The sequence below is a fragment of the Leptonychotes weddellii genome, chromosome 15 (genome assembly GCF_054177405.1).
Source record: "Leptonychotes weddellii isolate Sample4059 chromosome 15, ASM5417740v2, whole genome shotgun sequence".
NCBI lineage: Eukaryota > Metazoa > Chordata > Mammalia > Carnivora > Phocidae > Leptonychotes > Leptonychotes weddellii.
Window position 1 is genome coordinate 47,341,953 of NC_138383.1, and position 11,292 is coordinate 47,353,244.

At 42.0% G+C, this 11,292-nt stretch overlaps 1 protein-coding gene across 1 annotated transcript in view; it reads left to right on the plus strand.

Annotated features, from left to right (window-relative positions):
- The window catches only part of LOC102729572 (myosin-1), a 20,031-nt gene extending 9,064 nt beyond the window's left edge, over positions 1 to 10,967 (plus strand). The window contains exons 20-36 of the mRNA XM_081806005.1: positions 18 to 194; positions 1,023 to 1,168; positions 1,250 to 1,340; positions 1,426 to 1,815; positions 2,410 to 2,536; positions 3,985 to 4,103; positions 4,248 to 4,444; positions 5,717 to 5,900; positions 6,166 to 6,331; positions 6,416 to 6,540; positions 6,949 to 7,257; positions 7,345 to 7,548; positions 7,973 to 8,098; positions 8,189 to 8,359; positions 8,630 to 8,734; positions 8,857 to 8,952; positions 10,751 to 10,967. Coding sequence (XP_081662131.1) covers positions 18 to 194; positions 1,023 to 1,168; positions 1,250 to 1,340; positions 1,426 to 1,815; positions 2,410 to 2,536; positions 3,985 to 4,103; positions 4,248 to 4,444; positions 5,717 to 5,900; positions 6,166 to 6,331; positions 6,416 to 6,540; positions 6,949 to 7,257; positions 7,345 to 7,548; positions 7,973 to 8,098; positions 8,189 to 8,359; positions 8,630 to 8,734; positions 8,857 to 8,952; positions 10,751 to 10,903 — 2,886 coding nt within the window. The 3' untranslated portion in view covers positions 10,904 to 10,967. The remainder of the gene's footprint in view (positions 1 to 17; positions 195 to 1,022; positions 1,169 to 1,249; positions 1,341 to 1,425; positions 1,816 to 2,409; positions 2,537 to 3,984; positions 4,104 to 4,247; positions 4,445 to 5,716; positions 5,901 to 6,165; positions 6,332 to 6,415; positions 6,541 to 6,948; positions 7,258 to 7,344; positions 7,549 to 7,972; positions 8,099 to 8,188; positions 8,360 to 8,629; positions 8,735 to 8,856; positions 8,953 to 10,750) is intronic.
- The last annotated feature ends 325 nt before the right edge of the window (positions 10,968 to 11,292 follow it).

Genomic DNA, 11,292 nt, shown 5'->3' on the forward strand with positions numbered 1-11,292 from the left:
CTTTTTAATTTTTCAAGGTGAAAAACCTCACAGAAGAGATGGCAGGCCTGGATGAAACCATCGCGAAGCTGACCAAGGAGAAGAAGGCCCTCCAAGAGGCCCACCAGCAGACCCTGGATGATCTGCAGGCAGAAGAGGACAAAGTCAACACCCTGACCAAAGCTAAAATCAAGCTTGAACAACAAGTAGATGATGTAAGCCTAACATCATGTAAAAAATAATTTTTTATTTAGTAACAAACTAAGTAAGCCTAAGTTTACATTCTAATGATGTAATGAGTACTTTTCAAGAGCTTCCAATGAATAAGTAGTGTAGGACATCATCCCTGCTACAGGTCTAAGATGGACACCCATGGAGTCAAAAAAATCAATAAAGAAAGTTGTAGGTAACAGACAATATAGGTAAAAAGAGTTAGGGGAAAGGAAGGTTATTCTGTTTACCAAGAAAAGCTGTACAAACAAAATGGGTTTTGGTTGGGATCACAAAGCAAATGGCCATGGGAAGAAATAGAGAGTGTGCTCTAAGCGGGAGCACAGCAAGAGCAAAGAAGTAGTAAATATCCATAAGGTTTTCTCTCACAGGGAGAAAGGGGATTCCAAATAAAGAATGTGGAAGATGAATTCAGCTTTAAATGATCTGATATCAAATAGAGAACCTGCTGTAAATGTCTGGGTGAGGGAGGAACTGGCAAAAGTCATGGTTTAGAAACATTGCTATGGTGTCTACGGGTATGGTGAAGCACTAATCACAATGGCTTCCAGTGGGGAGATTCAGAAGGCATGACATCTCCCTAGTAATTTACTGTAATCATATGGTAATGAGGTATGTTTCAACTTTTAAATGATGACTCCTTGGACTAAGTAAACAGCAAAGGGAATGGAATGGATGGGACAAATTTGTCTTAAACACAGAAAAATCAAAATAAGCTGCTGATTCGATAGGAGTTAAATGTTTACAAGTCCAACCTGCGATAAAAGACGATAACACTCCAGGAACTGTATTCATGCATTATTAACTTTTAGCTTGAAGGATCCTTGGAACAAGAAAAGAAAATCCGAATGGATCTAGAAAGAGCAAAAAGGAAACTAGAGGGAGACCTAAAATTAGCTCAAGAATCCACAATGGATGTTGAAAATGACAAGCAGCAACTCGATGAGAAACTCAAAAAGTAAGCAATGAGGACAAAACTTCCATGGGGAAATTACTATATTATTATATCTGTGACTGACATAAAATGATCCTCTAACAGGAAAGAGTTTGAAATGAGCAATCTGCAAAGCAAGATTGAAGATGAGCAGGCCCTCGCAATGCAGCTACAGAAGAAGATCAAGGAGTTACAGGTGAGTCGGACCCCCCACCTCTTCTGCGCATTCCAGGAATCAAAACTGCCATGAGTTGGCATTCACGTTGATGTATCACCCCCAGGCCCGCCTCGAGGAGCTGGAGGAGGAAATCGAGGCAGAGCGGGCCTCCCGGGCCAAAGCAGAGAAGCAGCGCTCTGACCTCTCCCGGGAACTGGAAGAGATCAGCGAGCGCCTGGAGGAAGCCGGCGGGGCCACCTCCGCCCAGATCGAGATGAACAAGAAGCGCGAGGCTGAGTTCCAGAAAATGCGCAGGGACCTGGAGGAGGCCACCCTGCAGCATGAAGCCACGGCGGCCACCCTGAGGAAGAAGCACGCGGACAGCGTGGCCGAGCTCGGGGAGCAGATAGACAACTTGCAGAGGGTCAAGCAGAAGCTGGAGAAGGAGAAGAGCGAGATGAAGATGGAGATCGATGACCTCACCAGCAACATGGAGACGGTCTCCAAAGCCAAGGTACAATCATGGTTTAAGTCTTAAAGAGATTTCTGTGAGACAGGTGTGAGTGAGCCACTCAAGAATCCTTAGTAACTGGCACAAAGAGACTACAGACAGTGCAAGCAGGAGACAGGCACTCAGGTGTGATGGGGGAAGCACTGGCTCTTGGTTGTGAGAACAGCCACACCCAAAGAACATATAGAGTGGAAAGTTAAGCTCTTCCAAATAAGAAATACGATTCAACTATATATTTTGGGATCTTAAAAACACCTCACCTTGATGAGGCTTCTGATTTCTCCCTTAAGCACAAATACATAATTTGCTTCTCAAAAAAATCGCCAAGAATTGAATCAAGTATCATTATTCTCCTATCAAAGAGAAGCCAGCTGAGTAAAGACTTGTATTCACAAAGCAGTTTACTGGTAGCATGTCTGGACTACGTAATTTTTTACTCTTTCCTTCATAATCTTAGGCCTCTGAGTTTTTGTTTGTAAAGATATTATACTCTCAAAATAAGTAAGTGCCCCAGCCCCTATGGAATGCTCGGATTATGGAAAATTCCTGTGGTCCAAATGCTTGCTTGAGATGCCTTCTACTACTTTTTGAATGCAGGGGAACCTTGAAAAGATGTGTCGTACTCTAGAAGATCAGGTGAGCGAACTTAAGACAAAGGAAGAGGAGCAGCAGCGGCTGATCAACGACCTGACGGCTCAGAGAGCGCGTCTGCAGACAGAATCAGGTGGGCCATTTACCAGTGTTGACCTGGAATGACCAATTTCCCTTGGATGCTTAATTTGCTGAAAAACTCTGCACTGACTTATTGAGATCACATATATACCCCCCTGAGAGGCACCCGTCACCACCACTATGAACATATCACTGACCACTGGCATGGATTGCTTTCTTTTTTGTTATAGTTGTGACTTTCATTAAAGAGATCCAGGTTCTTTTGTTTTTACACATTTTAAATAAAGCACATTTGACTTCCATCAAGTTACCAAATTAAAACTGTAGTTTCACAGTATTTGCACTTTTCAAAATGCTTGCACAAGTTATTTATTACTTTATTACTCTCAACAGTCTGTGTAATGTAATCCACATTTTAAAGATGACAGACTATGACAGTGATGAAGTGACCGTCCAGGAATACTTACTCCACTCTTCTTCCTGAAGTCTGGCCAAATGCTGCTAGCTAGCACAGTCATGCAGAGAAATATTCAGTGCTACAACCAGCCCAGGAGCCTTAAGTGATGTTTGCAGAATTTTTTGGAGAGTCTCTGCATTTCCTCTGTCCCCTAGTCAATCCATCCAACTTTTTACCAAAGTTCCACCTCTCAAGTGAGAGGTAACAAGATGGAAATTATTTTATGGGTCATCTGGACCATTAAAGTAATAGGCAGATCAAAGTGTTGGAGAACCACTTTATTCTTTCATATTCATTGAAATATTGTTCTTTCTAGGACAAAGTTCAAAGTCAGGCTTTTATTATTGTTGTACAGGTAGTTAGTACACTTCATGAAAAAAAACTGTATTCTCAAAGAATCAAATGCTCCTTGTAGACTCAGGATCTAAGTTCCTTCTATAACTTAGTGGTATGGAAAAAAAAGAAAGTTGTGATTCTTATTAAATACTAACATCTCTTAGACTATGGACTCTGAGAAACAAACTGAGGGTTCTGGGGGAGGGGATGGGTTAGCCTGGTGATGGGTATTAAAGAGGACACATATTGAATGGAGCCCTGGGTGTTATACGCAAACAATGAATCATGTTTCATCAAAACATCAAAAACTAATGATGTACTCTATGGTGATTAACTACATCAAAACTACACCAAAACTACATCAAAAACTAATGATGTAATCTATGGTGATTAACATAACATAATAAAAAAATACTAACATCTCTTATTACATGCTTCTTGTTACATGCTTCTTGACCAATTTCTACTGTGATAAATAATCTTAAATATCTTCTAAAATATTTTGTGTTGCCCATAAGTATGTAATCAGCCTCCAAGCTTTCCATACTTCTCATTTTTACATAATCAGAACTGGAGTTTGGTGGCTTGCTGTAATCCATACTTACGCCAACATGTTTCAAACTCAGCTCCCTTTCCCTGCTCAGTTTTTAATCCAGAGCTCTGATTTCCAAAGTGAGGTTGAGTTTTCTCCATCTTGGTCTTAACAGGTGAATATTCACGCCAGCTAGATGAAAAGGACTCATTAGTTTCTCAGCTCTCAAGGGGCAAACAAGCATTCACACAACAGATAGAGGAACTGAAAAGGCAGCTTGAGGAGGAAATAAAGGTAAGCCCTACTTGTCACTGTCCTTATTTTTGAGGTTGTGTTCCGCTTACTTCTACAGATTTTCTTCTGATGGCCTATAGGAGCCTAGGGACTAAATGTCACTTTAAAGATATCAAATTAAGTCTCTGATCTCTATGTTCTCAGGCCAAGAGTGCTCTGGCCCATGCCCTGCAATCAGCCCGCCATGACTGTGACCTGCTGCGGGAACAGTATGAGGAGGAGCAGGAGGGCAAGGCTGAGCTGCAGAGGGCAATGTCCAAGGCCAACAGCGAGGTGGCCCAATGGAGGACCAAATACGAGACGGATGCCATCCAGCGCACAGAGGAGCTGGAGGAGGCCAAGTATGTCCTAGACTTAGCTGAAATGGAAATATCTCTTTTAACAAAGCACATCTGCCATAAGCACTGTATGGGAAAATGTCCATTGCTCCCAAAACAAATTTGAAAAACCAAGGAAAAAACATGCATGAACATAAGCCAAAGCAAGACAAACATTCTAGGCAGTGCAGGAAAAGAAATTAAGCTAGAGGGCGGAAAAAGCAACTAAGGCAAGAGGAAGCTGAAGGACTACTTTTAAAAAGGGGGACTTTTGACATCATTCTATCTATAAAGGTGTAGACAGAGTAAGTGTTAACTGTACTTCCTTGTGTCTCTCCTCCCTCTCAGCCACTAATGGGAAAGTCAGTCCAAGGTGTTAGGTGTGTAAGGGAAAAATAACTGGGCTTCAGAACATAGCTCCTCCTTCTGAGAACTAAAACATGGCTATTCGTGGGGAGCAAATACACATATTGTTAAAGACTAAAAAGAAAACATAAATTCTGCAATAAGAAAGGAATCACATCTTTTCACAAAGGACCAAATATTCAATGCAATCAAAGGTTCAAGATGGAACTGTAAAGATGGAGAATCTGGACAGGAAGAAACCTACTCATTCAACAGGAAGTTTCAGGAGAGATCTAGTTGTTTATCTTGTGACTCATGTACAACCATTTGGTTGGAATCATGGTGGGTGGATGCCTTAGAAGAGCCTCTGAGTGGAGGTCACAAAGCAAAACTGATATTGATTTGGAAAAGTTTATTTTTATTAAATGATTACTGAAAAGCCAGGAAAAATAAGGGACATGATTAGCCAAAATCAAGGATATTTGATTTGGGTTGAATTCATTCATTTGAATTCAATTCATCAAACATTCGAGCACTTAATATGTGTGACAGCCTACAAGAAACAAAGAGGAACAAGATATACACTCTACCCTCTGGAGATGAAAATTCAGTAGAGACAAGACATAAACAACAGTAATTCAAGGCAGATATTACTATTCTATAGAGGAGGAGTAAACCAGCCACTTTGATGGGTAAAATGTTGGCTTGGGCTGATCACAGATGACCTTAAAACCTGAGGATGAAGTATGGCGATGTTGAAATTTAGACTGTTTTCAGTATTTAATTCATCGGAGAGTGGGAATGAGCTAGCACAAAACTGGGCCTACAAAACAAGCTGGAAAAGCAAAGTATTAGGGGTCTGGCTGTAGAAATCACTCTTTTGTACCTACTTTGAAGCATCCAGTTCTGCTGATGGCCATTCACTTCTCTTGTTCTTATTTCACTTTTTAGAAAGAAGCTGGCTCAACGTCTACAGGATGCTGAGGAGCACGTAGAAGCTGTGAACGCCAAATGTGCTTCCCTTGAAAAGACAAAGCAGCGGCTCCAGAATGAGGTGGAGGACCTCATGATTGACGTGGAGAGAACCAACGCAGCCTGTGCCGCCCTGGACAAGAAGCAGAGGAACTTCGACAAGGTAACTCGTGTAGTAGCCTCTGCCTCAGTACTCAACACAGGATGAAAGCCAGCCTGCTACCTTCAGTGTGCAGTCTTCAAACTACCCGAGGGCTGTTCTCAGTAGCTCCTGCTCCACGGTAAGCAGTGGAGGGGCATAATGCCTGTGGTTTCTACTCTTCTCATTCATACGATTTGTCAGTCCCTGATCATCTTAACTCCAACACGTTCCGGGATAGATGGTGTCCATCCCATCAACTTTATTTGGACCATTCTTTGCCCCTCAGATCCTGGCAGAATGGAAACAGAAGTATGAAGAAACTCATGCTGAACTTGAAGCTTCCCAAAAGGAGTCCCGCTCCCTTAGCACAGAGCTGTTCAAGATTAAGAATGCTTATGAGGAATCTTTAGACCAACTTGAAACCTTGAAGCGGGAAAATAAGAATTTGCAACGTGAGTACATCTCACCTTTAACAAAAGATCTGAAAAAATGTTTCCCGTCACTGAACAAATTTTTATATTTTTGCTCACCAACAGAGGAGATTTCTGATCTCACTGAGCAGATTGCAGAAGGAGGGAAACGTATCCATGAACTGGAAAAGATAAAGAAACAAGTGGAACAAGAGAAGTCTGAACTTCAGGCTGCTTTAGAGGAGGCAGAGGTAAACATTTTACTGTACATTCTAAAACAATTACAAGAGGAATTAAGAGTCCACTGCATGCAAGAATTGAGGAAATTCTTGAATTAAGAGAAAAGAAAAGTAATTCTGACTCTGTGTACTTAGTATGAGGATGGAGAATTGACCATATGTGCAACTAACACACCTGTACATCAGGAACTGTGCTAGACACTGAAAGAAACAAAGATGAATAAGTTAAGGTCCCTGCCCTCAAGAGCACTATCTAGCTGGGGAGACAGAAATATATAAAATCAACAACACATTGTAGAAATTTCCAGAACAATGGAATAAAAATGTGTTATGGCAGCACAAGAGCAAGAACTGATTCCTATTTCTATAATACTATAAACTTCCATTCCCTGCTAATGTCACCCCTTGTTGTCATTAAAGGCATCTCTTGAACATGAAGAGGGAAAGATCCTGCGCATCCAGCTGGAGTTGAACCAGGTCAAGTCTGAGGTCGACAGGAAAATTGCTGAGAAGGATGAGGAAATTGACCAGCTGAAGAGAAACCACATCAGGGTCGTGGAGTCGATGCAGAGCACCCTGGATGCTGAAATCAGGAGCAGGAATGATGCCATCAGGCTCAAGAAGAAGATGGAAGGAGACCTCAATGAGATGGAAATCCAGCTGAACCATGCCAACCGCATGGCCGCAGAGGCCCTGAGGAACTACAGGAACACCCAAGGCATCCTCAAAGTCAGTGGGTTCAAAAGACGGCCCCAAAGTGGCTGGGGTGACTGCAGCCCTGAGAACGAGGTGTCTCAATGATTGTTCATTCCACAGGACACCCAGATCCACCTGGATGACGCTCTCCGGGGCCAGGAGGACCTGAAGGAACAGCTGGCCATGGTGGAGCGCAGAGCCAACCTGCTGCAGGCTGAGATCGAGGAGATGAGGGCTACTCTGGAGCAGATGGAGAGAAGCAGGAAAATCGCAGAACAGGAGCTCCTGGACGCCAGTGAGCGCGTCCAGCTCCTGCACACCCAGGTGAGTATAACACAATAGTGAAAAATACAAAGAAATGAAAATGAAATTCCTGCTCATATCTTGGCATTACCTAAAAATGCATTCATAGTGTTTTATGGAGGATAAAATTTAAAACATTTAGTATCTGTGGGTTAACAATATCTATACTGTGACATCCAGTCACATTAAAAACATATTATCATCTCAGATAATTTATGGAACAAGGAGGAATACTAATTACTTAATTAACTAGTTTGTGAGTTCACTAAAAATCTGGCATCTCACATGGAGCACTGGGTGTTATATGCAAATAATGAATCATGGAACACTACATCAAAAACTAATGATGTAATGTATGGTGATTAACATAACATAATAAAAAAAATCTGCCATCTTAATTTTGCTCTCATGTATTAACTATTTCTAAATTTGATATTTCAACCAGAACACCAGCCTGATCAACACCAAGAAGAAACTGGAAACAGACATTTCCCAGATCCAGGGAGAGATGGATGACATTGTCCAGGAAGCCCGCAATGCAGAGGAGAAGGCCAAGAAGGCCATCACTGATGTGAGCAGAGGGCAACACGGTCCTGGTCAAACTTGAATCCTGATGTGCTAGCTCAGCTCTCTCAACTGGTTTTGTTTTACTGCTCATCAGGCAGCCATGATGGCCGAGGAGCTGAAGAAGGAGCAGGACACCAGCGCCCACCTGGAGCGCATGAAGAAGAACCTGGAGCAGACAGTGAAGGACCTGCAACATCGTCTGGACGAGGCTGAGCAGCTGGCCCTGAAGGGCGGGAAGAAGCAGATCCAGAAACTGGAGGCCAGGGTGGGTCTTCTGATCAGCATATTTCCCACCTCATTCCAATCCAGTGCACAAGTTTGAGTACCTCGTACTGCTGGATGACTGGGGGCATACAGAGACGAATGAGAAATGTTCTTTGCTGCCCAAGAGCTTTTAAGGACACAACTAGACTAGGGCATCAAAACTACATATAAAGCAGAGTAAAAGAAGCACTGCAGGTCATTTGAAGAAGGAGAAATCCACTGAGTGAATGGATCACAGTAAATACCTTTTAAAATACCTACCTTCTTGCAGGTCCGTGAACTTGAAGGAGAAGTTGAAAGTGAACAGAAGCACAACGTTGAAACTGTCAAGAGTCTACGCAAACATGAGAGGAGAGTGAAGGAACTCACTTACCAGGTAAGGAAAAGGCCTGTCTAGGTTTTCACCCTACTCTGCAAGGGCTCAAAAAGCTAATGTACAACAAAATGTTGATGGTATTTGTACTTTCAAGAGACTCACTCTTCAAAATATTATTTCAGACTGAGGAAGACCGCAAGAATGTGCTCAGACTCCAAGATCTGGTAGATAAACTGCAAGCGAAGGTGAAAGCTTACAAGAGACAAGCTGAGGAAGCGGTGAGTTCTGAACCCCTTGGAGTGACCACGCAATCCGCACCCCCCACCCAGCCAAGCCAGCTTAGTTACAGGGATGAAAGGAAAGGAAAGGAGGGTACGATGAGGAAGGATCAAAGGAAAAGGGTCAACAACGTTCTGAAGAAGGAGAAGAAACCAACCACTTGATGAGCCAGGGAAAACTGTTCCAGGGAAGGGGAAGAGCAACACAATGCTTTTGAGTGGACAAGAGTCTCATTCAAGGAGCAGAAAGCAACAGAGAGAGAGCAGTGGAGAGGGGGCTGAGGAGCGAGAGAGGAGGCAGATCACATGGTCTTCTAGTCCTTGGTAAGAAGTCTAGATCACATTCTAAGTACAATGGGACACTAGAAAGCCACAGGAGGTTCTAAACTGCTCAGTCATGCCCTGGTTTATACTTTTTAAAAAGAATATTCTGGCTACTTTGTAGAGAACAGATTGTCCAATAACACAGGTAGATTACAGGGCAACATTCTAGGAGGCTTTCTGAATGGGCCCATGGCTTGCCTGAGGGCAACAGTGGAGCAGATAGAGAAGAGTAGAGAGATTGAAGATACATTCTGGAGGGAGAAACTATAGGATGTGCTAATAGGTTGCCCTGGGAAGGTGACAGAAATGAAATCAAGGGTACTTCATCAAGTTCATGGTTTGAGCAACCAGTTGGATGGTGCAACAAGGACTACAATGGGGAACTAAGGGAGGAACAGATTCACAAGGCAATAAAGAAAAAGCATTTCTGTTCTGGAAACACTGTTTGAAATACCATCATATACATAAGTGAAGGTGACAAGTAAACAGTTAAGTCTGGAGCTCAGACAGTCTTGGTCATGTTCAGACCAATAGATTCTTGGTACTCTACCTTATCTCATTTCCCCAGCCTATGATTTATTTGAAATAATAAATACCAATTTTCTAAGTATGTAAGTATGGATATATATACCTACTCATCACAGATTAGTTCCTCTGTTCATTAGTGGTTTTCATTATTCTGCTGACCTCTAAGGTCTGGGGTGGGAAGCAGGGGGTAGGGGGGCCGAATGAGAGAGAGAGAGAGAGACTTACCGTGTCTCTAGCCCCTACTTCCCTCATCTGTAACAGGAAGATCTGAGGTTTTATTCATGCTCTATTATTTAGTAATTCTAAGTTTTATTAATTTCTAAATTTGAATGCCATATTTTGAATAGTTGTCAACGATTAAAAAAGGACAATTACTAAAGACTAAACCCAAACCGCCCTTCCCAAATTCACTGCTTATCTGTTCGAACATCATCAGAGACTACTGAAGACTATTCTTGGAAACAAATTTTGTTTCATTTCTAAATTGTATTAAGTGGCGATAATTTACACTCCAATACTCAAGGGGCAATAATTTATATTCAAGGTTATTAGCTTGATATAATATAGGTTTTCTTAGAAGGTTTTTGTTGTTGTTTTTTTTTTTTTTTTAAGAAGGTTTGGTTCATTCACCAAACTCTGGGAAAAAAAAGAGGTTGGAAAGCTGACATATTTAGTAGTAGCTCTAAGATGTTTATATGTTAAAAAGAAGAACTTTTAGGAATTTGGTAGCAAATGTCACCTGTCCCTCCTTGTTATCCATGAGTTCAAGAAGCATGAGAGGAATTAATACAAAAAAAGAAAAAATTCAAGAGTGTTTCTCTAGTTTTTTTTTTTTAAGGTTTACTAGAGTGAAGCATTTTTAAGTAAAAAGAAATTTGAGACCAACTGACCTAAGAAACTAGAAATTCTGAACTCTTTTCCCTCCTAAATGCATCTCCATTCTCAGGAGGAACAATCCAACATCAACCTCTCCAAATTCCGTAAGCTCCAGCACGAGCTAGAGGAGGCTGAGGAACGGGCTGACATTGCTGAGTCCCAGGTCAACAAGCTGCGGGTGAAGAGCCGGGAGGTCCACACAAAAATCATAAGTGAAGAGTAATTCAACCGAATGCTAAAAAGTGACCAAAGAAATGCACAAAATGTGAACATCTTTGTCACTCTGTTTTCTTACTTTGTTTTTCTGCAGATAAAAAATTTATCCGCAAATAACTTGAGTCTCTTTCCCACCCCCCACCCCCCAACTGTGTCAATTAACCTTTCTCTGCATCAAGAAAAGAAAGAAAGAAAGAGAGGGAGGGAGGGAGAAAAAGAGGGAAAGAGAAAGATTTTGGCTTATATCTTACAGAGCAGGATTTAGTCACCAAGAATAAAACATGATAGGAACAGCCAGGCCAATCCCCGATAGTAAATGCCCTCAGCCACACTTGTCCCTGTGGGGAGCAGGTGAAGCCTTGAGGTGGGCATTATTAGGCTTACAGAACATAGAAT